This window comes from Pezoporus flaviventris, unplaced genomic scaffold, assembly GCF_033815535.1.
Source record: "Pezoporus flaviventris isolate CSIRO_AGI_PZ_B2104156 unplaced genomic scaffold, CSIRO_AGI_Pfla_v1 ptg000025l, whole genome shotgun sequence".
In the NCBI taxonomy this organism is placed as follows: Eukaryota; Metazoa; Chordata; class Aves; order Psittaciformes; family Psittacidae; genus Pezoporus; species Pezoporus flaviventris.
The window spans coordinates 8,328,767-8,355,497 of record NW_026892573.1 but is presented as its reverse complement, the minus strand read 5'-3'; the positions used below and the strand labels follow the sequence as shown (position 1 = coordinate 8,355,497).

Here is a 26,731-nt window from a genome sequence, read left to right as displayed (position 1 = left end):
GGGAGGCCATCCACATCTGTCAGATAAATCTCTGTAATTTGAGATAATAATTCCATAGACTTCCAAATATTTTCTTTTATCTGGAATTCCAACCATACTGACTTCATTTACAAGCTATATCCAAAACTGAAATAGCCACTGGTCTGAAAAGCACACAAACTCCAACAATGGCAAAACTGCACAGAATATCCAGCAAGGCTTCTCATTCTTTTCTGGTTGAAAGAAAATGCCATAGTGCTCTTTAACCTAACAGACAACACTGCAAACCTATAGTTGTGAATGCAGCAAGTAATCTGAAGTGGAAAAGCAGTGCAGTTACTAAAGAACTAAAGAAACTATTAGCTACTCTGAAACTCCCTATTATCAAGGGAAACAGGCAGATGCTCTACTGAGCTGATGTAGTAAAGAATGAAATAGTTTGTCTTTTTAAAACACACGCTGTAATTGACCCACAGTAATGACTCAGTGCAACAACTGGTGGACGAAACGATGAGTTTTCTGCAGAACTGGCTAGACCTATACTAACAATCCCAGTGATTCCATACTCTTCGATTCTGTGAATCAGAGAACTTGCAAATTAGCAGACAGCTATCCTTCTGAATATATAAGAAAAAATCTGCAATGTGGAAAGAATACACCCAAAAGTGAGTAGTGTGTTTTAAGTACAAGTCCTACCTTGTGCAAAACTTCATAAAACTAAACCTTATCTAAGGCACTCATACTTAAGTTTTAGAATCCAGATCCAAATAAGCTTGTTTAAGAAAACAAGTTTTGCCTTTAAATAAATCTTTTCTTAATTATTTTTGTAAGAACCTACTGATCTTGGAACTGAACATAAAAATACCCCTGTATTGCTATGTGTTAAGAGATTTATCATGTAAGCCCAAAGTGATGCTGTAATTCTTTAAGGATTAAAATTTATACACAGGAAAATACCAAAACCCCTTAATAAATGTCCGGAAGCACAATCTAAATCTCAAAATGTACATCAAATACAACAAGCACAAATTTGTTACACAAAGCACTTTATTGCATTACATGTTGATTGACATTTATTGCAATTTGGTTTTAGCATATTCAAACCACCCAGAATCCCAATACAGACACTGTTTTTGCCTCCATAAATTGCCACCAATGACAATGCTTACATCAGCACTTAGATCTGGGTCAACATAAAAATCTAATGATGACATCCTACTCTGGTGCTATACTAGGTAAAAATCTCTATAAAATCCCCCAAAATAATGTTCCTTATGAATGAATAAAACTCCTTAAAAACTCAAAGGAGGGCATGTTTCCAGCCTGGAATGGAGTGCAATGGAGAAAACTCTGTGGTAGCCTTGACTGAGCTTGCTCTAGAACAAGCTGCAGTACAGTATCCTTAAACCTTGCTTCGTGGTTCACAGGACCATGCTGCAAATGCAGCAAGTCTATCTTCCTGACTCAAGTTAGAATATCTGCATGGCACTGCTTTGCACAGCTGAGGCATAACAGCTCTGTCCCACGCTCACTCACAAACTCCACCACGTACACAGACATGCCCTGCACATACTATACTAACAAAAAACCCAAGGAGACATCTTTAGCTTAACATAAAAATAAGCACTGTAAAAAACTCTTTCAAGAACAAGCCCTTATTTTGATGCTTTAGGTTTGGAGCTGAAGAAAGCAGAAATTGATTTCATTCCAGTCTTATCAACTTTGGCCAAAGCCTTCTGTGCTGCAGACATCTTGTTGTTTGCCTGTTAGTGAAATGATAAACAGAAAGAGTTAAGCAGCATTTCCATAGGAAAGTTATAAACCCCTAAATACAGAAGTCACCCAAGAAGTTGAATTGCTTTTTCAGTATACAGCAGTAAATATAATGTTGTGCAGGCTTTAAATTGTAAGAAAAAAACCCTTACAAAACAAATTTGAGATTATTCAAACAGAAAAATACTTGTCACAAATTACTTAACCTCAGACAAACACAGAGAATCAACTACAAGGACAAGGAGGTGAAACGTATTTTCTTTCTGCAAAATGAGGTATCCCAACTCAAACGTTTACTTTGCGATAATCCTTGAGTGTACATTAAGAGGAATAATGCATGCAATATAACAGATGCATACTGTACCCTCCGACTCAATCTCATGATTATGCTGTCAGCAGGCTGAATTACACCCTTGCATTACAGATGATGAATAATTCACACTGATTTATTATCAAAGACTCTAAGCACAGTGAAATAAAGGGAAAAGAGATGGAAGAAAAGAATGAAGAAGGTAACTAACATTTGCAAAGCACTTTGAGGCCACTGGGACAACTTCCCAGACTTTTACACCTAAAACACATTTTATGAGCACATTTTACAGAGCTGACCTCTTTTCTTTCTTGCATTTTAAAACGTTATGGTTTAAATCTCTAGCTGTTTTCCCTGTTAAGAAAACTTTGCATTGACCTTTCTTTATAATACTCCTCAGTCTGCAGGACTTCACAATTACAATACTTGGGATCAGCTAGAAGATTATGGATAGGATGGAGATACGCAACAGTATGATCATCTGCGTTACTATACAAACAAAACCACTGCCAAAGTATTTTTAAAAAAGTAGTACAATGTACGGAGTCCAAGAGCTATCTTTTCTTTCCCAGATTCTCTCATCAATGTGCTTCATTACTTCAGAAGTAAATCATACTTAATGTTACAATGAATTATCTCTCCTCAGCTTATTTCTATCTTTATGCTCAGTTCAAAAGCTATAGGTGCATAATGGGGGAAGAGGGGAAACATGCACATTTTAGACTATTTATCACCTTCACTTAGAGGGCAATCCTCCTCTTACTTCAAAACTAGCATGTGCCCTGAGTACAAAAAATTCTGGGGTTGTTGGGGGGAAGGAAGGAATGTATCTGTCACCAGCTGCTTCTCTTCGCAGAGGGATAAAGAGTAGTCGGCATTAGCCTGAAGGTCACAAGACCAGCACAGAGGGCCTTTTTGGTTCCCAATGGATTGGAAAAGGATTCATTTTCTTTCAATAGTCAGAGAAATAAGCCAGTGCAAGCCTCACAACCTTGGCACACACAGAGAGAATCTTTCTTTTCGCATCTCTGTTGCTCTCCTAGGAATAATACGGTGGCAGGCACCACTGGACTCAGATCTGAACTGGCCTACAAACCTGTGCTGGAGCTGACAATCAGCAAGCTCTGTGTTGATTTAACTTCATTAAGTTGACATAAGTAAGTGCGCACGCAATATTTCTAGGTAAAAATAAAGCCTGTTTTAGCATCCTTTGGAATTTAAGTGAATGCTCCCATCTTTGTTTCTTTTTCAAATTACTGAAATTTAACAGCTGCTATCACTAAGCCACAAGATTTCTCATTTCAAGTTCTCAAAGAGCTTTGCAAACATTAGCATGTGTCCAAGTCTGTGAGGTCCACTGGAATGTTCACTGATAAAGTACAGTCAAACCGTAACAGTATAAAAGAGTTCAGAAAGGGACATGAAGACTATCAAAGTAAAATTAAACCTGAATGAAAAGTTCCAAGGAGATATAATTACAAACACCTGTACTTTGTTTTTCTGAAGTGTTTTGGAGGAGAAAAATAGGCATTCTATGCCAGTGTTGGAAGTTAATCTATGCTTTAGCAAAACATGCATGAATGCAAGGCTTGCTTACCTTTTTGGTTTTCAGATTGCTGCTGTTAAACTTAGTATAGTCTTCTTCTGCTTCCACAGGGGCATCTGTTAATTTCCTTTTCTGAAATGTTAGAGTGAGGAAGTTGCTGTGTCAACTACTTTTATGATGTACACACATGGAAGTTTAAATTTTTTGGCTTTATAATGTAATCATAGCACCAAAACAGGACTAGCAATCAACTGAAGAATCTTCAGTAATAGTGGAAGATTTCTCTTTGCAGTTGTCTTCTTTACATGTGAATATACACCATCTCTACAGTATTCAGAAGATATCGTTCAATGTCACGGGAAGCATTTTCTTCTTCCTAGACTTCTGAAGACAGACTTCTAGAAATCACTTGAATCCCATTTTTGACTTCCATGATTGTGATTTTGGTGTCAGAATCTATTTAGACAACATTTAGGAAGCAGCTGTTGGAAGTTCATGCCTAACAGCCAGGGAACCTAGGCTCCAGTCCCCATGGTCTGACGAAACTGTGCAGCAGCTCCAGTGTTACTGCTATCTGCCAGCACAGGTGGATCATTATCTAGTCTATTATCTGCTTGTGCACAACCTTTAGAAGTCATTAGTTTCTGCAGTTTGGCAGCAGTGAAACACTGACATAGTTCTGCTGACTGCTTCATCACTTGAATCCAACAGTATATTAAGAAGCTTGACTGCATGTGCTGGGTGACTTATAACTTCAAAAATAATGGAAGTGAACGGTTCTCGGCACTTCACATAATCAGGCAGTAAGAATGAGTATTTCTTTCCATAAACTGTGAGCATGTGTTTAGTTTAAAGGTGAAAACTTCCTGGTATGTTTCCAAAAGGGAAAAAAAGTATATAGTATTTTACAACACTATTTTCATTATTATTATATATCTGATATTACTACCATGTCCTTAATATCCTGTGAAAACTAAACTGCGGCCTTCCTAGTTCTTTTGCCAAAAAGAGTGATTTTGCAAGCAACTTGGACAGTACCATACATTTTAAGATGCTGTTTTATTCATTTTGTTTATGGTGCTTGCAATCTCTCTCCCTCTCTCCCCCTCCCTCTCTCCCTTTGGCACAGAAGCCAGGTCTGCAGCTTAGATTTCTCAGCTGTTAGAACCACATCCAACAGCAGCCTTTTCTTTTGATTTCAATGGGATCTGGATCAGACTCTCTAGGGGGCTGTTTACTGTGCTGCGATTACATTTTCAAATGACAATCTAATGAATAATTACTATTCTTCCCTTTTTGGAATCTGATAAACAAGTTTTTAAAACTTACAACAAAATGTTTGTGTTCCAGCAAAATGTTTGCTGTTTAGCTGTAGCAGAGCCTACATACTCTTTGTAGATGTCTCTCATCATCTGCCAATGGCCAGACTCCATGTGCTGACACTGGACAGTATGACAATGACAATTACAACACAAGATCGATGACTTACAATTAATACACAGAACATGTAATTTTAGTTTCATCATTAGATCACAGAATCTAGGCTGTACCCAATTTACTATTACCCAGTACAAGAGAATCTCTTGTAGCTTTTCTGTTAACCACTGAAGTTTCTAAATCTCTCCTCCCTTAAGAATTTATTTTAACATAATTTCTAAACATGCAATTACTTTACCATAACAGGAAATATATGTCAGACTCTTCTTTACCTACATTAATCCTATACTAGGTCTATCAATACACCTTACTTTCATGAAGAGAAATATCAATGCAAGTGAATAAAAATGGTCTGAAGGAGACTATAGGTTCCAGTGTACAAGCCTGCCTTGCTCCTTTGAGACTCTGAAATAAACGGGAGTTTTAATCTCTGAAGTTGCAAAGACTTAAAACACAGAAGCATCACGCACACCTTGGTCAGTGCTCTGGATATTAATCAGATCCTCAGCAAGATTTCACTGTCCAACAACCGAACAGTTCTAAGCCTCATTTCCTCTGTAACCAAGCTGCTGAAATAAAACTAATTTTAAAAATAGATTCTCAGAACTATCCCAATGGTATAAAAGCGATTCATACATAATATGTAATGTACATCACATGTAGTTTAATATAGTTGTTGTAACATGCTTATATGGCTAATGAATATCAGCTGGCTCCTGATGCGCATTTAATATTTCTTACAATGCATAAAGATAATTCTTAACTGAATCAAAGGGCCAAGTAACTGTGCAGCCAGGACAACTGTCCAACCACATGGAAATAACTTATATCCATCGATATACATTGGAGAACAAATGCTATTAATAACAGTAGGGCCCAATTATTCCTGCATGTGCTAGCTGACATACTGCTTAGCAGAACAGTCACTGAACCAGCCAGAAATTTTAGACTTTGTTTCGGTAAGTAGCAGGGACATTGCAGGAAAAGTCGGTATAGTAAGTAATCTAGTTTCAGTAGACATAGGGTGCCTCAGTTTAAATTAAAGAGAAAGGATAATCAAAAATGGGATTTTTGATTCTAAAGGGGAAAACTTCACAAACCATAAAAAAAAAAGGAAGTGATTTTGACTCTTTTACTTCAGGTGAAAAATCCTGGAAAACCTTCTCAGACTAAACTATATCATAGAATACCACATTGGAGGGACTTCAAGGATCATCTGGTCAAACTCTTCTAGGCAAAACATGAACTAGACTAGATACCCAGGCACACTGTCCTACTGAATCTTAGAAATATCCAACATTGAAGAATCCATCACTTCCCATTCCAGTGGCTGATTGCTCTCACTATGAAAAACTTTCCTCTTGTGTCCAGTCAGATAAGTAACTTGTGCCCATTACCCCCCATCTTTTCCATGTGACTCCTTGTAAAAAGGGAGTCTCCATCTTCTTTGTAGCCACCCTTTATATATTGGAACATGGCCTTCTATTCTCTAGAAGGCTCTCAGCTCTCTCAGCCTTTCCTCATACATCAAGCTTCCTAGTCCTTTGATCATATGAATGTTCCCCCTTGCTCATACAGATGCACACATATACCCACTCACCCCACCCCCCCAGAAAAAAAAAAAAAAAGCATTTTAGGAGTAAGCAGAATTCTACAATGAATGAAAAAAAAGACTGCCAAAAAACAAAATCTGTTTTACGGGTCAGGTAATATTGGGATTAAGTGAGAACTGCCAAAAAGTCAAGTTGAGTTAGACCTTGGCAAGGAAATTAAAACAAATAGTAGAAGGTTGTTTAGCCACAGAGGCAAAAAGGGAAACAAAAAAGAAAAAGTGAAGCTGCCACACAGTAAGGATTGGACAGATTTTTAAAGCTAATCTATGCGTAGCACCAAAATGGAATAAATCCTTTGCCTCAGTAAATTGTTTTCAGTAGAGATGAAGAGGTTAAACACAAGGGCAGAAAAGAGAATAGAAATCTCTATTCAAGACAGAAGTAAAACTCAATATGCTGACACTGTTGGGAGACTGCCTCAGAAATCACAAGTCCAGAGCAAAACCTGGCAACTGTTCTAGCAAGCAGGGACCGTAACGTGGCAGAATAGCCAAACACCCAACTGTACATAAGGAGGAGGAAAAAGTGGTAGTAGGCCTCAGCAGAACGGAGAGAGGGAGAAAAAGTTAAAGAAGGAAGAATAACTGAAGATATAGAGTAAATGAAAACTAAACATAGGTAATGGCTACTAATATTTTGTTTCCTTAAAGATAACATGTTTCCTGGTGACAGAAACATGACGGATTGCCAGAGGACTCGACATGGTGGCACTTAAGCAACTGAAATTATAGAAAACAAGGACTGCGTAAGAATTTTAAGATAGGTAAGAAACTGGGTAAAAGGGAAACAAAGGCAAATAATGCAGAAAAAGATGGCACTGGATTGGATGGAGATTACTAGCGGAGTGCCACAAACAGTATCTATTCAAAATCCTCATTAATTGTTAAAGATAACAGCATGATTACATTTACTGAATGTACACTATGAGTGCCTAAAGAGCTTTTAACACCGTGAAGGAAAAACCAGAGAACTTTAATGACTAGAAACATTAAAAACAGGTGAAATGCACAGAAGTACAAGGTCACGTACACAGCAGCTAATGGCATGATTATCTTGTAAATCTGAATGCTGACCAACTGAAAATTGCAGTGGAGAAAAAAACCCCACCTGTGTACCTTAACCATTCGCAGCAGGATTGTGTCTGGTACATCACACAATAATAGAGCAAATGGGACTCCAAGACGTAATGAGATGAAGTACTTCCAGTTAAGACAAGAAGGGAAGAATGCCATCATATCATACCAGTAAAGTTTTTATCACGAATAATTACATATGATTCTAGTCACCTGCTTTGAAACTATTGATTACACCTTGGAATAAGAGTAAAGAAATGTTCCTGCAATGATGAGGGAATGAAGAACCTATCTCACACAATCAAGTTTGGCTTCACAAAACGAAACTGAAGGGATATATGTTTTCCTTTTACACATCGAGAAAAGTATGTTAGGGAGGGGAAAACAGCCGTTTGAATTTAAAAATTAAAAGAAAATGCTAGCATGAAAGCGCAAGGGAATAAACTGGCCATGAATAAATTCAAGGTGGAATTTATAGAAAGGTTTCTAAGAATCAGAGGAATGAGGTTATAGAACAGTCTTCCAAGAGAAGTAAGGGAAATAAAAAAGTCCTAATGAAACTTAGACTGAAGAATGGTCAGTGTAGGAGAGATTATCCAACATGGTTTTCTGGAAATCCATGACCCAAGAAATCCCTTTCAGGGTCCTCATAAATTATGTACGAAAGAAAGCTATGAGGTCATATTGTCACATTAACCTTAGTAAAACTGAATAAGCAAAACATGTATGAAAAGACCGCTGACCAAAACAAAAAGGAGAGACATAAAATATGTCTCTCTCTTTCCCTCCCCTTTTTTAAACAGGAAAACCAAACAAAACATTTCTTGTTAAAAAAAAATTAAATACATGGTAAATTTCTCATGTTATTTCAGACCAGCTTTTCGCAAGGCCAACCTGCTTATTGTATTGTACCCAGTGCTTGGCCTAGTGTAGTTCTAATAATAATTCAGAGAAATTAGCTTACAACACAACATATCTGTCAAAAACTTAATATTCTCCTACCTTAAAAGGTGGCTCCACTGCTGGGCTTTTAAGTTCTGGGAGCCTATAGAACAAAAGATTTTAAGTTATAAATTAAGACAGCTGGACTGAACAACCTAAAGCTTATAATTCCTTCCCCATAAAGTCTGCTTTGGTTATCAACTACTCACACATGGCATGCATTTGCAAAAAACAGAGCTCATGGACTCTATATTAAACAACTAAAACAGAGCCAGGCACCATAACAGAAACATAGGCTCTTTTAAAAGTTCTTAGATCTGGCAAACAAAACAGAACTCCACCTTACTTTTGAAACCCCTGCCTATTAGTAAGATGGTATTATAAAGAACATAATATCTCTTCCATGAAACAGTTAAGCTATGGGACTTCAAGCTGCAAATTGCACATTTTTCCAGAGGCCACTATAACACAATCCTTTGAACAGAGCTGAACTGAAGGACAGGTGCAGGGTCCCAGTGATGGTCCAAGCAAAGGCTGCTGCTGGCAGGGGACACCAGGGTAAGGATGCTGGCTCACCTTCCAGATTTAAATATAAACTAACACGGGTTAGATATATGAAGTCAAACCCCAGCAGCACTGAGCAAACAGGGAAAAGAAGACTGGGGATGAGGATTCTACTCTTGGCTCTGCTGCTTGTACTTGACAGCTCTGGACAAACTGCTGTAAGTCTTTGGATTTCCTACCCACTTTGTTTAAAATGAGATACACCGCTCAGGGTTTCATGATACAACTGTAGTAACAGACATATCAGACTTTTATATCACAACTTTCTTACAGCCCATCATAGGCACAACAGAAAGGCATAATCGACATTTGAAAAAAAAAACCCCATATTTAAAGTGTGGCAAACACAAGCTCATAGTGTTATTCATTGCAACCGTGATGAACAAACCCCAGTATTCAACAGCACTGACCAAATGACATTAATGCATTGCTTATAAAACTAGCAGCTAGCTGGAACAATACTTACCCTAAGTATTTTAACAACTCTTTACTCAGATCTTCAGGAATATATTCTGATATTAACCCATGGGCATAGCGTACGTAGTCTTCAGGAACAGGGCAGGGAGTGAAAAATAGAAAAAAAAGAACATTCACATTATATAGTCACGTTGCCTTCACCATGTTGCATGTGCTACCATAAATCATAAGGTTGAATTAATAGTAAGAGACTTCTAATGGATACACTGCGATGGTTCTCTGTGTCGAGTAGTTTATGTTATATGACACTTGTAGGTTTATTTAAAAAGTAAAGACATACTACACTCACTTTGTCAGCACATGTTATTAATATCTGCTGTATGTACTTTACAAAAGCTGTTCACTTACTGAGCATACTAGATATCATGTATTTTTCTGAAGAAATTCAATTTTAAAAACCTGCAAAAGTAAAAGCTGACTCAACAGAACACACAATCATTAATTTTAAAGCATCTGGATCTTACAATTATTTGGCAAGGGCTTCAGTACTAAAGTACATTTTCTGGCTTCAACTGAAAACAATTAGATGAGACAATGAGTCTATTTCAAAGTCTTGTACTTAATTTCAGTACTTCACAGAAAATGCCAAGGACTATCTAAACATCACTGGCAAGACGGGATAATTATCTGTGGAAATATGAACTACTAGAAGCTGTTTTCAGTACAGGGCACTCCTGCTACAAACGTTTTTCTGAGCAACTGGGAAAAAAAGTGACCCTTTTAAAACATAAAGTCCTAAACCGGATCTTTTCCGGTCACGTTCTATACAAGTACTTACTGATCACAGGCTGAATCTTTTAAACTTGCTGTTACTGGGCTGCTAGGGAGTAACGGGACCCATGCATAGGAAGTATTTGCCAGACAGACATTCAGCCAAAAGCTCACCTCTGAATTTCACCTACAATAGGACAGCTCTATCTGTTCATATGCCTACACACTTGAAGAGTTCAGAAGCACGTGGTAAACTAGCCTCAGGGTGATGAAAAACTGTTTCTTCTGTGCCAGACAGTTTCCTTTTCTTTTCTTTTTTCTAAAAAACCTAAAAAGCCCAATGCAAACTGGCATTGAAGCAGAAAGAATTAACAAACTGACATCAGTACATGCATTTCAACTACACTGACATTAAAATCTTAGTATCTCCTATCTGCACTTCTACTTCCTCCACTGCTTAGATTCATCAAGGATTTACCACTCCCTACACCCACTCTGGGGTCAGGAGAGAACAAGAAATAATTCCAATCCAAGAGAGAATTTCACCTCAGCATTTAATATGTCCAATTTATTGCTTAAGAAAAAATATTCCCATCATTTCACTCTTTACATCATGACACTGAATGGGGAGTCCAAGTCAACTGCTATTATTTTGTACTAAATAAAGAATCCATTCTCTTTACATTCCTCCCTTGAACCAATATTCACTGACTTCCTCTACCAATTAAAAAATACCACTGTTTGCCTTCTAGGGAGTTTGTGTTCTCACCCTAGTCTTGTTTTGTTATTAACCTCCTGTCAAACATCAGGAATACTTGTGTACCTCCCTTCTTTGTCTTCTGAATGAAATATTCAGGTCTCATGTTAAACCTCCCCTCCTTCCCCATTAGCACTCATTATATTCTCCAAGATTTTTGCCCTACAACGACTGCAGATGCTAACTACATACACCCATCTATTTATAAGGTACTGAAATTTTGTGAAAGCAATCTCTACAGAAATAAATTGCACTGTCATGGCAGCGAAAGGATCAGACAAGAAAATGAGTCTGACTAAAAACAAGTGCTGTGTAAGGTCCATTTGACTTCCTGTCATTCACCTTGCCATATACAGAGGGGCTGCCCCCAAAATTTAGCTACTTTTAACTGCTAATATTCACTATTTCAGTGCTGCTCTTTAGATTTAAAATCTGAAAAAGGCTTTTAAGAAGACTCTTATATCCAGGGATGGAAAAAACACTGCAGATAAGCTAATTACAAATTTCAGAGATAAAGTAATTTAAGCATAGTCAAGATGGCTGCTGTTAGGGTGATTTTCCCTTTCTTTAAAAAAATGGGGGTGGGGAAAGGATGAAAAGCTACTGTAAAGTTAAAGTCACTTACAAGTTTTGTAGCTTTGCCCCTTTTTAAAAGCCATATATTACAATCTCTGTTCTATAAAACTGTCTAGTTGCCTCTTAAATCCCATTTATGTTGTTTCCTTTGATATCTTTACTTGGTAACTCATTTTCCACTTCGTCAGCAAGTTGCTTTGTTTCTACTTATTTTTCAACAGCATGCAGACTTCTGAATGTCTCTGTAATAAGAAACAACTTTATTTTGTTCATCTTACTCTAAACTTTTCTCATTTTTCATCAACATTCAAAGATCTTATTCTATTTTCAGGTTTTTCTACACTCATATCCCAGTAACATTCAGTACACTGCCCTTCCCAGGGAAAAGGTGACTAGAAGCAAACAGGATCACTACAGACTTGTGGGTACCAGGATTGTCAACATCAGGGCAATTTAATACACATATTATTAAAAGGTTTTGCCCTCTATAAGCACACACTTGTGTATTCTATACATTTGTCACATAAAGTAATGTTCAGAGCAGGAGTTTTTCCTTTGTGACTATGACTTCCTAAGAACCCTTCTCTTTTTGGAGAATCCTATGAAGAGTATTTGAATGCTAATAAAAATAACAACAAAAAAGAACTCTGTTCCAATACAGAGAAACTTACAGGATAGACATATTATTATAAGCATCTGTCCTACTGTTCAAGACAGTCTCAGTTTAGCGAAACACTTCAGCACATTTCATTGAGCAGAAAGTCTTCTCCTTGAACTTAGAAGCTAAACAAACGCTGGCTGAGACCTACCACTAATTACAATGTCCCCCAATGAAGACACCAAAGAACTCAGAAAAGTCAACAATTGTTGACACACTTGACACAGTCACAACATATATGGAATTTTCTGCACAAGGAATAAATTTACTGCAAAGGCCCATTTCAATACATTTGACTAATCATGTTTTATCTCCACCTATGGGACTTCACAAAAATGGAATTCATTACAATGTTTAGTTTTCTTACCTTCTTCAGTATCTGTGATCTGTTTACTGCTGATAAATGTAGCTGCATATACCCTTTCTCCTACGGTTATATTGTTGCTTTTAAGTGCTTTCACTGTTTGATTGACCTATAGGAAACCACAGAATGAAATGTCTGTATCAGTGTTGTTATGCACATGTTAATGCAGTGACAAAGCTCTTGTAATTTTGTTTCAAGCATATAAAACATTCAAGTTATGGGCTGTGGTGAAATTTAATATACATTTGTAATAACTAGCATATGAGCTCAAAGAACTCAAAAAAACTAGCATGTCTTTGAAGATGTTGCCTTGGCAACACAGCACCAGTTTTGGAACACCCTAAGATGAGCCGAGCTACTCAGAGGCAACAGCCATGACTACACAGGTGAGAAATACACCTGGTTGGAGAACAGAGAATGGCTGAGCTCAGTTGGATTGCAAAGGCAGTCCTGGAGGAAATCAAAGATTAAGGACTTTATCAGGCACTGGATCTAAGACAGAGGTAACTGGCAGAAGAAATTTTCAACAACACAAACAGGTATCTGCTTAAATGCAAATATTCAGATACTCATTTTAAAGATATCCCCAGTCCTCATCATTGCAGAAAGTAGACCAGATTTTGTGCTTGCATTAACTAATTTAAGTGAGGTTTCCTTGTATCATGTGATGCATACAATCTTTTTTACAAAGTGGCATCATAATAGGGGCACAAGCATGCGTGTAAAAGGAGATTTACCTTCTTTATATGAAGATACAGACCACAATCAAGCTTTGCTATAACACTAGCTTATTTTCTGCATACTGTACAGACCTCTTGGATCAGGGTAAAAGCAACCATACCAGGACCATCCTGAGAGACTTTGCCAAAACTTCATGAGGAAACCCATTTGCAGAACTAAAACCAAGGCATTTCTGTCCAGCTTTAATGCATGGCAGAATTTAAAAGCTGCAGCAGTCAAAGCTCTCCTCTAGCTCATCTGTGAAGTGGACAAAGCGAAAGACAAAGCCTCTCACCTTATGCAAAGCCTAACAAATATAGCAATAAGCTGAATTTCAGCTGCTTCTTGTGCCTCCCTCCACTCCATGAATCCCTTTTATGCCAGCATGTCAGAAAGAGAAATGTAACAAACTTTCCATTTCTCTAATATCTCATCACATTCACAAGTGCAACAACTTCACTGTTATGGCTCTCCTTCCTGCACAGGAAACAAACCTTGAACTTAGGCACACCACATGGCTCAAAAGCAGATATGGACAAGTTAACAAGCATTTTCATTTGAAACATAAAGCAATTTTTAAACCAAAAGAGATACAGAATACCTTTTTCTTTAGCCACTTCAGTGTCTTCTCTTGGCTGTATTTGTGGAATTTCTGGCTGGCAATCTCTGAGAAAACACAAGTAAGGGTAAGAAAGTCATAACTGGTTTGAACTGCATTTTCAACACATTTAAAATCTTTTAAGTTGTAGATACAGCATGGAAGTTAATTTGCAGCTTGCACATGTTTGATATCAGGGCAGTAAGTTTCAAAAATATTGGGAATGTGGAAAAATAAACAGTCTGGGCTGATATGCACAAGTCTGAACACTTTGACAATTCTTTAATTAGGCCGCAACCAAGCCTAGCAGATGTTTTATTTATTTATGTGCAATCTTGGGCTGCCTGAATTCACTAAGACTCTTCTCGTAGTTTGCCAAACCTTCACTGCTATGTGCCTCCAAACTGGTCATTTTAAGTGCACAGTTCACAATATAAAATGTTGGTTCCACAACAGCTTTAAAAAAAAAAACAAAAGCCCACAAACCCAAACCCCCCACAACATATTCTCTTAAATCTTCACTTACTGAATTCCAGCACCTAGTAAGGGGCCAGGACAGAGAGCTGGTTAGTGAAGATAAACTACTCACACTTCCAGAGAACTCTTTTCCTATCAGTTCTCCCCTCTCATTTCACAGTGTGACAAAAGCACAAGTTTTACTTCTATTTCCCTTTTACATAGTTTAATATCATGTCAAAAGAAAATAAAGAATCCAAAAATAGTGAAACACTCCTTGTGAGAAGAAGTACACGATTCATTTATGATTTACTGAGCAATATAAATTAACTCAACGATATAAGAAGAACTTAAGAAAGTGTTTCCCCTGTGATTAACTAGGGTATCATAAACACTTGCTAGTCACATGTGATCAGCTATCTGGAGATATGCGAGTTCCTGATTCTGAGGTAAAGAAAAAATTACAAAGGCTGATAGAAATTTAAGTATAAAAAATTAGTATTAATTCACAGAAAGTTACATTTTAGAAATGGAATGAAATGCCTAATAAGATTTCACAGGAAAGACTCCATTTCTGTTTTTAATAGGTATTTCAGTAAGTTTTAATCTCCTGTATACCGTTCCCATAAATACTTAGATCTGTTCCAATGCTCAGTTCATGAAGTTTCCTTCTGCCCTTGCAAACAACAAGGTATTATTTATGATTACTTCAGCATTTCTTTCTTTGGGTTTATCTTGGCTCTTTCAAATGGCATTCAAATAGCCAACTATTATGCACTCTTTGTGTATGCATGGTAGGGAGTACAGAGAGGTTGAGGAAAGCTGTTTACAAGATAAAGTTTAAAAATATGTCAACAGTTGAAGATCACAATGCAAAAATTCTTCAGAGCAAAAAGAAAAAGACCACCAATATAAATTCTGATTCATGAAGATGATGAGCTGCAGGTAATTAGCTGTGACATTGCTGGCTGCAGCTTTTAGGATTTAGAAGCTTCTAAACAGCTCTAAAGCAGAAAATGGGGGAGACACTCTGGATATCTGAACCTGCTTCTCAAAGAGCTAACACGGTTTGGGTCCAAGTACAGTGAGTCTGATTCATGGATTCCTCTCCTACCTACGAAAGTTTGAGGAAGGGACATTGCTCCAGCCATCATCCCCCAAAACTCATGCTGAAAAGTAATTCCAGTCCAGATTCCCAGGCAGACTCCCCCACAACAGCATGATTCAGAGTGACTCAGTTAGGGAAAGGAAACATAGAACTGTGAAACCATTTTCATTAAAACATGTGAAAAATAATTACATTGAACCCTTCAGAGATCACTTTGTTTGAAAATATTTTGTGTGCTTGACAGTTTCGACTATTAAACTCTAGGAACTGACAATATTTGAGACCTCTGAAGAATTAAAGTGAGTTATGAAAGTCACAAACTGCTGACAAAAGGATTCAATATTGGAACGTGGATTTAACATGTGATGCACATTTGGTATTGGTGAGAGTTAGCGACTATGTTTGATAATGTGAGTATATATTGGAAAGCCTTTTGTTCCCTAATGTGTCTGGTGCCTATAAAACTGGTCTGAGACATCTGGAAAGATTGGGTTTGAGAAATACAGATGGAATATAAGTGGTTCTACAATTAAATAATATGTTCGTGATCGGGTAATCACTATGTAGACTTGGAAGTTTCCCTGATGTATTGTTGAGCAAACTGCCTAAAGCACATTTTAACATCCATTTTCTCAGTGTTTTCCATAACGCTGAAACTCATATGGCCCCTTTTTCCCTACCTTCTGGGAATAAAAACTTGGCAATATTACTTAGTTATTCTAATCAGGTAACTTTTTTTGGCTCTTCATGTTAATCACATCAGACAAGATCACAGTACAGTTTTTGCCTTGCAAAATGAAACAAAGAGTAACAGTCTAGAACTGGAATTCATAACCTTTTCTTCAACCTTCTCAACTGCATGTCACACTCGATGTTCAAATTTATTAGCAAACAACCTGCCTCACCCAGATTTAATGAGCTGTAACACACCCTTTCCCCAGCTACTAAACAGGTAACTAGGAATTTAATCCAGCAAAACGAATTTTCAGTGCCCTTCAACACTGAGGCCAGGGAAGGTGGACTCTGCTAATTCAGTAAGTGCAAACTGCAAGCGCGCTCTAGGGTAAGAATTTGTTAGACAGCTGTTACGTGCCTTAAGACTTAATTAAAAGTGAAATAAATACATTGTTAAGTTCTGCCAAACAGCAGAAAGGGGCAGAAAACTCAACACAAAAGATACTTTTTGCCCTAAAACCTTAATCCTTAAACAAGAAAGGCTACAAAGTGGATAACAGGTCCCAGAGCTAGAAAAGAGTACCTTAGTCATAGTGGTACTTTTTACAGGCAATAAAAGACATAAGAATATGAAACACATAGAAGTGGATTGAACAGAAAGGTGACCAAATTTTACCTTACATTTCAAAACAAAAAAAAAAAACAGGAAGTGAACATAACTTCTTTAACAGTTAATATAATTTGCTGGGAAAATGACACAAACTTGTAGGTATATATAATACATTATTAAAAATACTAATGCAAAAAACAAGCATTAAAGCATTTTTACTACTGTCTAACAAAATACTGTTTTTCAGGGAATGCTCTGATGGATAACAACTGCAAATACAGTTTCAGAATGAATACAGAGGTTAGGCCAAGATACAAGACCTTGTCTACAGCACATATATATATATATATATTTTTTTTTACTTTGCTGTTATGAAGGGAACATAAATAAAGCCCAAAGGGAGCAGTGCTGTTTGGACGAAGTGCCCCTTCAGAAAAATAATCCAGACCTTGTCCTACATTCCCGTAGTATTCTTAGTTTGACAGACAAGAGGATCTGGCATAATTTTTCACCTTCTCAGATGGGTGCACAGAAGATTAGTACTCTTTCTCTCACCCCTAGCTCCTTACGCAGTGTTAGACAAGTTGTAGGGGACAGCAATTGCCTAAAAGCTTAATAATAGTTATTACTGGAAACACTTATCACTTCATGAGAAGGCAAAAGCAGTTTTGCAGTTCAGATGCATCTGTTTCAAGGAAGTCTTCTCTAAAGTCAGACCTTAACCAAAGAAAAAGGTTCCTCGCCCCAGTGATACTGAATGTAACTGTTTTCTGAAGGTTCTTCTGGAAATACAGGAGTATCGGGATAGCACATAATTCTGACTGCCACAGTACCAGCAAGAATGTAACAAGAGTCTTGCTGCCCAGATTTCTTGCTTTCTTGTTAAAGTGATCATTTTTCATGGAAACATGTCATGTCCTAAAGTTCAAACTGATTTTCTGGGGGAGGCAACTGCCCTACATTACATTATGATATGCACCATATCATACTGGAAATTAAACTTGTGCATCTAAATCTTTCAAGAAAAAAACACAGCACCCCCCTTATCAATGATGTAGCTAGAAATAAAGAGGTCTGGTGTTTTACTTCTCAGCAAGGTTTTCATTCTTCCACCACCTTTCTTAGCCACTTCACAATTATCTGCATATTACCTAAATATTTCTTCTTACATATATATGGAGGGCAGAGTGCTTCATGAAAACAAATTCCTAACGTTTCTGGCTTCCATTCTGTGTACTTCCAACTCCCTGGAGGTATTCTACATGCATAAGGGTCAGGCACTTTAGTTGTTTTGCACCTGGTGGTAAATTCCATGTTTTTAGACTCCTGTGTTTCCTTCTGTAGACTTCCCATCTGTGCATAGGGAAATTTTCATTCCCTATTAGGAAGTCAGCAAGTGTAAGGAGAATGGTCATTAAAGGACTGAATATAAAAACTGAGATCTTGTATCTTCCACAGGTCTGCCAAGCTGCAAAAATTATGCAGTGCTACTTCCTCTTCCCTAGAAAGCATAAATTGTCCTCAAACACAATTAAAAGCCCCCATACCAAAGTGTATTCTGGGCAAAGGTTTAGGAATCTATGCATAGAATACATACTTAGCTGATTTTTTCCATTTAGATTTTCTCTCTCACACATGCATTCCAGTCAAGTTCTCTTTTTCATAGAATCATAGAATAGTTAGGGTTGGAAAGGACCTTAAGATCATCAAGTTCCAATCCCCCTGCCATGGGCAGAAACACCTCACACTAAACCATCTCACCCAAGGCTCTGTCTAACCTGGCCTTGAACACCGCCAGGGATGGAGCATTCACAACCTCCCTGGGCAACCCATTCAAGTGCCTCACCTCCCTAACAGTAAAGAACTTCTTCCTTATATCCAGTCTAAACTTCCCCTGTTTAAGTTTGAACCTGTTACCCCTTGTCCTGTCACTACAGTCCCTAATGAAGAGTCCCTCCCCAGCAGCCCTGTAGCCCCCCTTCAGATACTGGAAGGCTGCTATGAGGTCTCCATGCAGCCTTCTCCAGGATGAACAGCCCCAACTTTCTCAGCCTGTCTTCATACAGGAGGTGCTCCAGTCCCCTGATCATCCTCGTGGCCCTCCTCTGGACTTGTTCCAACAGTTCCATGTCGTTTTTATGTTGAGGACACCAGAACTGCACACACTCCAAGTGAGGTCTCACGAGAGCAGAGGGGCAGGATAACCTCCTCCAACCTGCTGGTCAGGCTCCTTTTGACGTAGCCCAGGATACAGGCTACATCTGGGCTTTCTGGGATGCGAGTGCACACTGCCGGCTCATGTTCATTTTCTCATTGACCAAAACCCCCAAGTCCTTCAAGTCCTTCTCCACAGGGCAGAAGACTAAAAAATTATTATTTTTTTAACTTTTAAAAAATTAAGTCTCCCTTCTCAGCAGCATGTTCCTTCTTTTTCAACTTCTTCCTACTCATCATTTTAATGCCTTGCAAGAAAGGGAGAAGAAAGCTAACTGGACAATGGTTAACTTCTTCCACACCAGACCATCCAACACTTTGTAAAGAATTGAGAGAGCTGTAAAACTTTCATCAAAAGGCAAAAAAACTTCACAACACATACGGTACGTCAAGAAGAGAACTCTGATCAGTTTATCATTTTTATGACATGAATTGCACAGGTACTGTGCAACAAGACTGCATAAAGTATTTTAGTTACATCAGATAATCTGAGATCCACACATTACTATTCATAATACTGCAATGACAATTTCTAAACTGAAACGACTGTTCTTAAAGTACAGCTGCATTCAGCACTCTGGGTGTTTGGTAAAGCAAAACCGAGTATTTAAATCTATCTTGTAATGAAGTGACACTAACAAATCCAGTCTTTTTTAATTTTCCCCAGCCCCTTTTTTTCACCTTTTACTTCTGTTATATGATGTATGTACTGTTTAACATCTGCACACTTCAGCAGCAATGGGCAGTTAGGATAGTCTGCGTCTAGCACAACTTGATCAAGTGGCTGAAACTTTCCTTGTTGCTGAAAATACATCAAAGGGATTAGAAAGTGTTACTATAATGTTAAGACACATATACACACCACATTTATATAAAAATACATATGCATGCAATGGCCATGGCATTAAAAAGGATTTAAAGAAGATCGTATTTTGAATGGTAACACATGACACAGTCAGAAACTGATTACAAAGCAAGCTATAAATATTTATTTCAAACTAGTAAATACCTGCAAAATGCTGAACTCTTCAATTGCTGCACTTAAAAGACCAAATTTAAAACAACACAGGGAGAAACTAATGTGAAGTACAGTGGGATTTTTTGGAAGATGACACAAGACACAGTAGTCAGTGTGTGCCAATAGCATTTTAGATCAAAACCTGCTGGATTAAATCCAGTGTCATAACTTCCATTCAAATTTTGCTTTTCCTTCCATAAAGATAATTCTCAAAGGAGCAGGGCAGCTTCTGGAACACAGTATTAACCTTTCACCTCTGCAAAGTCAATTCCAGTTTGGCCCAAGTATGTATATAAAGTGATTTTGGCACAACTTAAATAGCCCCACACATGACAGAATCATCAAACAAATTTTGCTGTTGCCAAACAATGCATAATCATTCAGCACTGTTTGGCACAACTGGCAGCCTTCCCTTTGGAAAGATCCTTTAGTGCATCAGTACAAAGACTCAGTGAGCTCTCCATCCTTAGAGAGTGCATGGTCTCAGGAGCCATTGCTGAAGTCATTGTACTGGTCAGCATGAAAAAAAAACACTTGGGTATACTGCTTTCACTATTAATTAATCCTCTTGCTGGACAGTCAGAGGCTTAATAAAAGTAACCATCCATTGTTAAATCACAATAAAAACAAGCAAAAAACCCCAAACAAACTAACAACAACAAAAAAGAAACAAAACCCAAAACACAACAGAAAGTATTAAGTTTTTTTTCTCCTGGAAAATAAAAGGCAAAATAACAATGATAAAAAGAATTTTGTAAGATGCCGAAATAAAGCTGGAATAGACTGTTTCCTATATATAACTTACCTACACAAACCTGCTCGTGTCCCAAAACAAGACAGCCACATTTATATTGTGCAGTAGAAGAGATACTAAGCCAAGAAAACCTGCTGGATAGGAGACGGCTCTGCTCAAAAGACACATTAAGCAACCCTTCATCACACTATCAAAACCAAAGAATGGTGCAAAGGATGATCCTAACACACCCAGTGGGTACTTTGATACCCACTAGTTCAAGCCAAGTGACTGTGCTGCATTCAAGTTGGTCCTGCACAAAGTATCTGCAACACAATCCTCAAGACTTCCCTTTACTAAAAATCTAACAGGCTAACTTAGGCAGGGCTCTGCAGGAATGCATTTGACCTGATTTAGGACTCAGAACACCTCTATGGCACTTATCTGGCATCGTGCCCAGCCTAGAAAACCAGAAAACCTAGAAAACAATGTACCAAGAAAGTAAAGGGCGGTACACAATGCTTCTCAGGTACAGAAACAGTGGCAGTTGTTCTTTTCTCAGGCTACCTCAACACCTTACCATACAGCCAGAGGACATTTACTGTTTCCCTAATTTAGGGTTTGGTATAAAGCTTTAAATGGATTCTGAATTCGAAGACAGCAGAGTGCCTAGAGAATGAGCCAAACTATTCCTTGTGAAATGACTTCTGATGAGCCATCCTGAAGAAGGAACAGACCACAAAAAAGCAGAATATATTTGCACATCCTATACCATAAATAATTTTAAAATAATGACAGAACAATAGGTTACTATTACAAATGTGCAGTAGGACTTCATTTCTTCACCATATAAAAATTTTCTCTTGCATTCTCCACTTGCAGTCTAAAGCACAAAACAACAACCAACCTAATAGGAAATGCTATTAGAGCAAAAAACTCTTAGGATGCATAGACCGAATTTACTGCCTCTATGAAGAGGAAAAAACCCAAGGATCAACCTGTACATTTTATTTTATGTCCTTTTTACCACCCACAGATTATAAGCAATAAATCAATAATTTTGCCTATGCCTTTTGATAAATTTCAGAAACTTAAGGAGGTTTTGCCATACCCATGATAAATACAATTAAGCCATTTATCAATTATACAACTTTCGGACACTTGAGCACCCTGTTGCTGATACAGCATCTCTACAAATACTGCTTCTGAGAAAGCAGTGTTTCCTTTTAAGTTCAAACGGCCACAGAAATGTTTCTTCTTTTTGTCCATAGCATCCAAATTCTTCTTTCTTTTTCCCTTCTTTCCCAAAATGACTCATCTACTGATGCCTAAGAAAGGGCACTGGTTTGTTTGACTCTGATGACATCTCATAATTTAAAATTCAGTAGTTCTGGGATAGGCTCTCACAGAAGGGCAAAAGAGATTCTCTGTTTTCTTAAAAAGGAGATGATCAGAACTTGCTGATATTGGAAGCTGACTCCTGGAATATACTTTACTGTCAAAAAAACCCTTCATGCAAATAAAAAAAAATATTCTAGGGTGGGTATCTCTGCTTTAAATGCAAATTAAATTTCCATTATTATGGAAACCCCTCTTTGTAAAATTAACACAACTTCTGCAGAAGATGAAGACAGAAATAATGTTTTCTCCTAAGAATTCCAGTGAAAAAATCAAGCAGGCTTACCTCCTTGTCTGCCCTGATGAGGTAGTAAAGTATCAGAAATAAGGGGTCCATCGGTGTAACAAACAGAAGGCGTCCATCTAAGTGACAGATATGTAAGAGTAAACTTAGTACCAAAAAGCTTAATATATTAACTTCTTTTTTTTTTTAAATGCTTTTCAGGAGTGTGGACAAGAAGAAAATATTTTGTTGGGTTTTTTTAGTATTCCAGTATTTTAATAAATGGGCAGGAAAACAGTCTTTGTGATTTTACACTAAAAATACAGAGATAACTCAATTCTCAACCCTGCCAAACCAAAGCACAAGCTACACTATAGGTCTGCTGGCTTCAAGCACTCTTAATTTTGCCTTTTTCTTGACTATATTAAAACCAGCAAAATTGAAGCTGCCCTCTATTGGGAGACTTGGGTGTAACAGAAACTTGGTTTTAGATACCAGATACATACAGTATACTACACCTCAAACCCTGGGCAAGGCAACACTGTGCTGGCTGAAAAGGTAGGCAGGGCAAGAAAGAATTTCAAGAGCTAGTTAAGTTAGATATGCCTCTCATCTGTATGGGGAGAATCTGCATGCAATCTCCTAACAGAACAAAATAAATAAATCAGAAAATATGGCTCAGTATGTCGTATTCAAAGTTAAACACAAAGGAAGAAGTTGGTTTCCCACTGAAACAGACACCTTGGCCCATCTGGACCTCACTGTAGGACAACGGCTTAGCCAGGCTTTTTGTATAATTGTAGATAATTGGAAACAATGTAACATCAAGGAAATTCACCAGTAAGACCAAATAATTGATGACAATTTGACACTAATTAGCAAACCAAAAGCAAGTAAATGTAATTTTTCTTTTGTTTTAAATCACATGATTAAGATAATTAAAGTAAATTCTCTTGCAATAGCCCTAAAACTAACAAAAGATGGGGTAGGAAGAACATGGTCTGGACAAAGCTAACACCTGCATTGCTAATATGATGCATTGCATGAGGCAAAGTAAGCATTAGGCAAAGCAAGCATCAGGACTACTTACAGAAACACCAGTCACTTTCTCAAAGCTTTCATTTAAACGCTTTCCACTGTACCTTTAGGAAGAGGTATTTTTATTTGTTCTAAAGAGTTCGGATTCACTATAGGTGTACAAAGACCTCTGGCCTTCTCTGCACATAAGACAATTTGCAAACACAGTTTTGTGTAGTTCTTCCCTTGACTGTTTCAGAGATGCAGCAACCTGACATTCATGAACAATTTCCCCCTCCCTGTATCTTTTAAAGAAAACTGTGGTGATGATTCCTTAAGGCAACTGTTTCCCAAGGGCCAAAACCAAAGGGAGGGGGAGAATATAATGTGGACATAACTGGGAGCAGGGAGCAGACCCAGTCTTTTGGCTCACACCCAGATGGAGCAAGGAAAAGCTCACAGACATACCGCTTGCATTGCTATATGCGCCTGCAGAGGATGTTTAAAAGTTAACACACGCTTTGGGATATTACAGTTAAAGAAGGCTTATGTCTGGTGGGGTTGCTTTTATTTATTACTAAAAATGGTTCTAGTTAAAAAGGATAAAATAAATATACTTTCATCTCCTGAATTAATATTTATTGCTTGGTCTATGGACATGCCATCAGGGAAAAACACTGCTGCAATGGCATCCTTACTGATAAAGGATTGTTAAAGCTGTCACAAACAGTTACACAAGTTTCCTCCGCATTTTCAGAAAGGCAAGGTAGGATCAGAGAATGACTAGGATGTTTTAAAAGAGCTCACTTCAGACCAAACACCGAAATGGCACCTTTAAACAGCAAACCTATCTTGAGATACCAGCACTCACACAGGGGACTACAGAGGTAACTAAAAGAAAGCAAGACCATACATTCCAATGACTGGAGCTCTAACACACCACTCAGAGCTAAGGCACTCCAGCCCTTTTTCCCCCTTGTAGGATAACACATATTTTACTTACAGAGAGGACTTTCTGGTGTGATTGACAAGGCAAGCTAAGTATTTTATGGCACTTCAGTTTAAATATAATTGAATGACCTCCCCTCCGCCCCAAAGACAAATGAACATCTGTCTAATTGAGGCTGCCAAAGGCAGCCTTTAAAAGAGAGACCACAAAGCTCTCAGCCCTGGTTAAATCCAGATGGCAAATGAGTGTGTCAGAAGGTGGGGATGTGATGCAACATGCCCCAAACAACTCAGAAAAACACCTGTAAATTTACTAGAAGAGAGAGGAAAGGCCTTTGTATGAACATTAGTTACAGTTGGGAGAAGGATACATTATATTTCTCACCTTGTTGAACAGTCTGACCTATAAACCAGGAACGATTTTCCTCATGAAAAGCTTTTACTTCAAACAGCTGCTGTGCACCACTATTGAATAAATAAAGGGTTGCTTCCCCTGTTGAAAAGAAATCTGGTTTGTGTTTGTAAGCTTTCACAAAAATCAAAAGAATACCCAGTATGTCTGAAGAATGTGCCTTATACATACAGACACTCAAACATACACACATTCTATATAAACTCACTATAAAGAAAGCTCAGACAAAGAAAACTATTATATACAGATGTTCATTTACTAGCTTTATAAACCAAACTGAATTTGAATCAATAAATAAGATGTGCAAATAGTTCATCTTGCAACACAAGGCCTTTGATCCAAACACAAATCAAAATCACTCAAGAAATCAGCTTTTGTCTCTGTACTGAAGGGGAAAGGTGGAAAACAAGAAAATACTCGCTCCCTCCATTATGTTTGTCTTCAAGATATCAGGCTCTGGGTTAGGGGAACAAAAGCCTCAAACATTAAATTGGCAATTTTAAATATTTTTTGTGTGCATTAAAATGGACTGCAAATGGCTCAGTATAGGCAGACAAATAAGGTGAACTAGGAAGCAAAAAAGTTGCTTCGAAATGCCCATCAGAATCTTGATATTTTGCAAAGCAAAACTTTATTTTAGGCCACCCTATAGCACAGCTCTGCCATTTCACATCAGGTCTGGGTTATAATAAAAAGGGTGACAAATATGTTGTGAACGGGATTGTATTTTCCATATTTAAACCAGAAAGCTGCCAGAACTACAGAAGGGGTCACTGAAATTTGGTCAGTTAAGTCTGTGGCTGGACTGGTCCTGCCTTGATTGCCAATTCAACTTCAAGAACAACTACAACATGGCGGTCCTGCTCAAAACACATAAATTGCAAAGCTGCACTGACTTGCTGGCTCTAAAATGTCTCAGTGTAAGCCCCTGCAAGCTGACACTAGCACTGCTGTTCTCAGTCTGCAGAGATCCCTAAGGGTAGAGGGATGTCAGCTAAATTGGGCAAACGCATTTCTTTCCCAAAATGACTGATAATGCTTTTTTCCCCTTTATCCGAAAGACTGACCAGATGTTTAACCTCACCTGAGGAGATAATTTTAGTTCTCTTTTTCTTTTAGTTCCCTCTTTCTTTCAGCTCTAATTTTTCTTTTGGGGAGGACAGAAGTGAAAACTAGATAAGAGGGGGAGCACAGATTTCAATCATTACCACATGCTTCTCAGCAAGAGTCTACACCATAGTTTCATCAGTACCAGACATCAAACTATTCACAGAACAACTTAAAGACTCCTACCAGTGAGCACACTAGCCAAATTCAGTGATGAGCTACAAAATTTTATGAAAGGGACTAATATTACCTAACTCCAGCTTCTTAATTTACTTTCTTTTGTTAAAAGGAAAGTCACCACAAGTTCCCAGCAGCGTCATTAGACAGAAACTCCAGGGGATGGAGAGAAAACCTAGGCAGCTTTACTCAGAACTTCACCACTTCAGTGAGCTGCCTAAGTTTTGTGGTATTGTTATTTCCTTTCTTTTAGTTCAGCACTTTTAAAAATGCATCTTGTGGTACTTCTGAACTGCAAGCTAAACCCTAGTTTATAGTCTTTGTAAGGGATAAAAATTTAGTCCTTTTCACCTGTCGAAAAAAAGGACCATGCATACTTTTATTTAATAAAGTGGTTCACATGAATTCTACTGTGCCGAGTCCTTCAGTGCGCATTTATACAGTATCTGGCATCAAAAATTCATCTGTTAGACCCAAATGTAAGGAAAATACATTAATAGGGTGTTCCCAGTCCTTCCATTTTCAGACCCTATACTT

General features: G+C 37.8%; 2 protein-coding genes across 6 annotated transcripts in view; both read right to left on the bottom strand.

The window, feature by feature from the left end:
* FAM124A (family with sequence similarity 124 member A) overlaps nucleotides 1-19,220 on the bottom strand; it is a 142,800-nt gene extending 123,580 nt beyond the window's left edge. The window contains exon 1 of the mRNA XM_061457406.1: nucleotides 19,207-19,220. The gene's annotated coding sequence lies outside the window, so the exon portion shown is untranslated. The remainder of the gene's footprint in view (nucleotides 1-19,206) is intronic.
* RNASEH2B (ribonuclease H2 subunit B) overlaps nucleotides 1-26,731 on the bottom strand; it is a 45,458-nt gene that overhangs the window by 4,203 nt on the left and 14,524 nt on the right. Inside the window, exons 3-12 of one of the 5 annotated variants that reach the window (XR_009744136.1) lie at nucleotides 24,884-24,991; nucleotides 22,597-22,673; nucleotides 19,843-19,963; nucleotides 14,102-14,166; nucleotides 12,784-12,889; nucleotides 9,704-9,782; nucleotides 8,734-8,776; nucleotides 4,938-5,050; nucleotides 3,660-3,740; nucleotides 1,612-1,742 (exon numbers count right to left, since the gene is read on the bottom strand). Coding sequence is in view for 4 of the 5 variants with exons in the window: in XM_061457412.1 (XP_061313396.1) it covers nucleotides 1,635-1,742; nucleotides 3,660-3,740; nucleotides 8,734-8,776; nucleotides 9,704-9,782; nucleotides 12,784-12,889; nucleotides 14,102-14,166; nucleotides 19,843-19,963; nucleotides 22,597-22,673; nucleotides 24,884-24,991 (788 nt within the window). In the remaining variant the exon portion in view is untranslated. The other 4 variants (XM_061457412.1, XM_061457413.1, XM_061457415.1 and 1 more) reach the window with 4 other exon arrangements.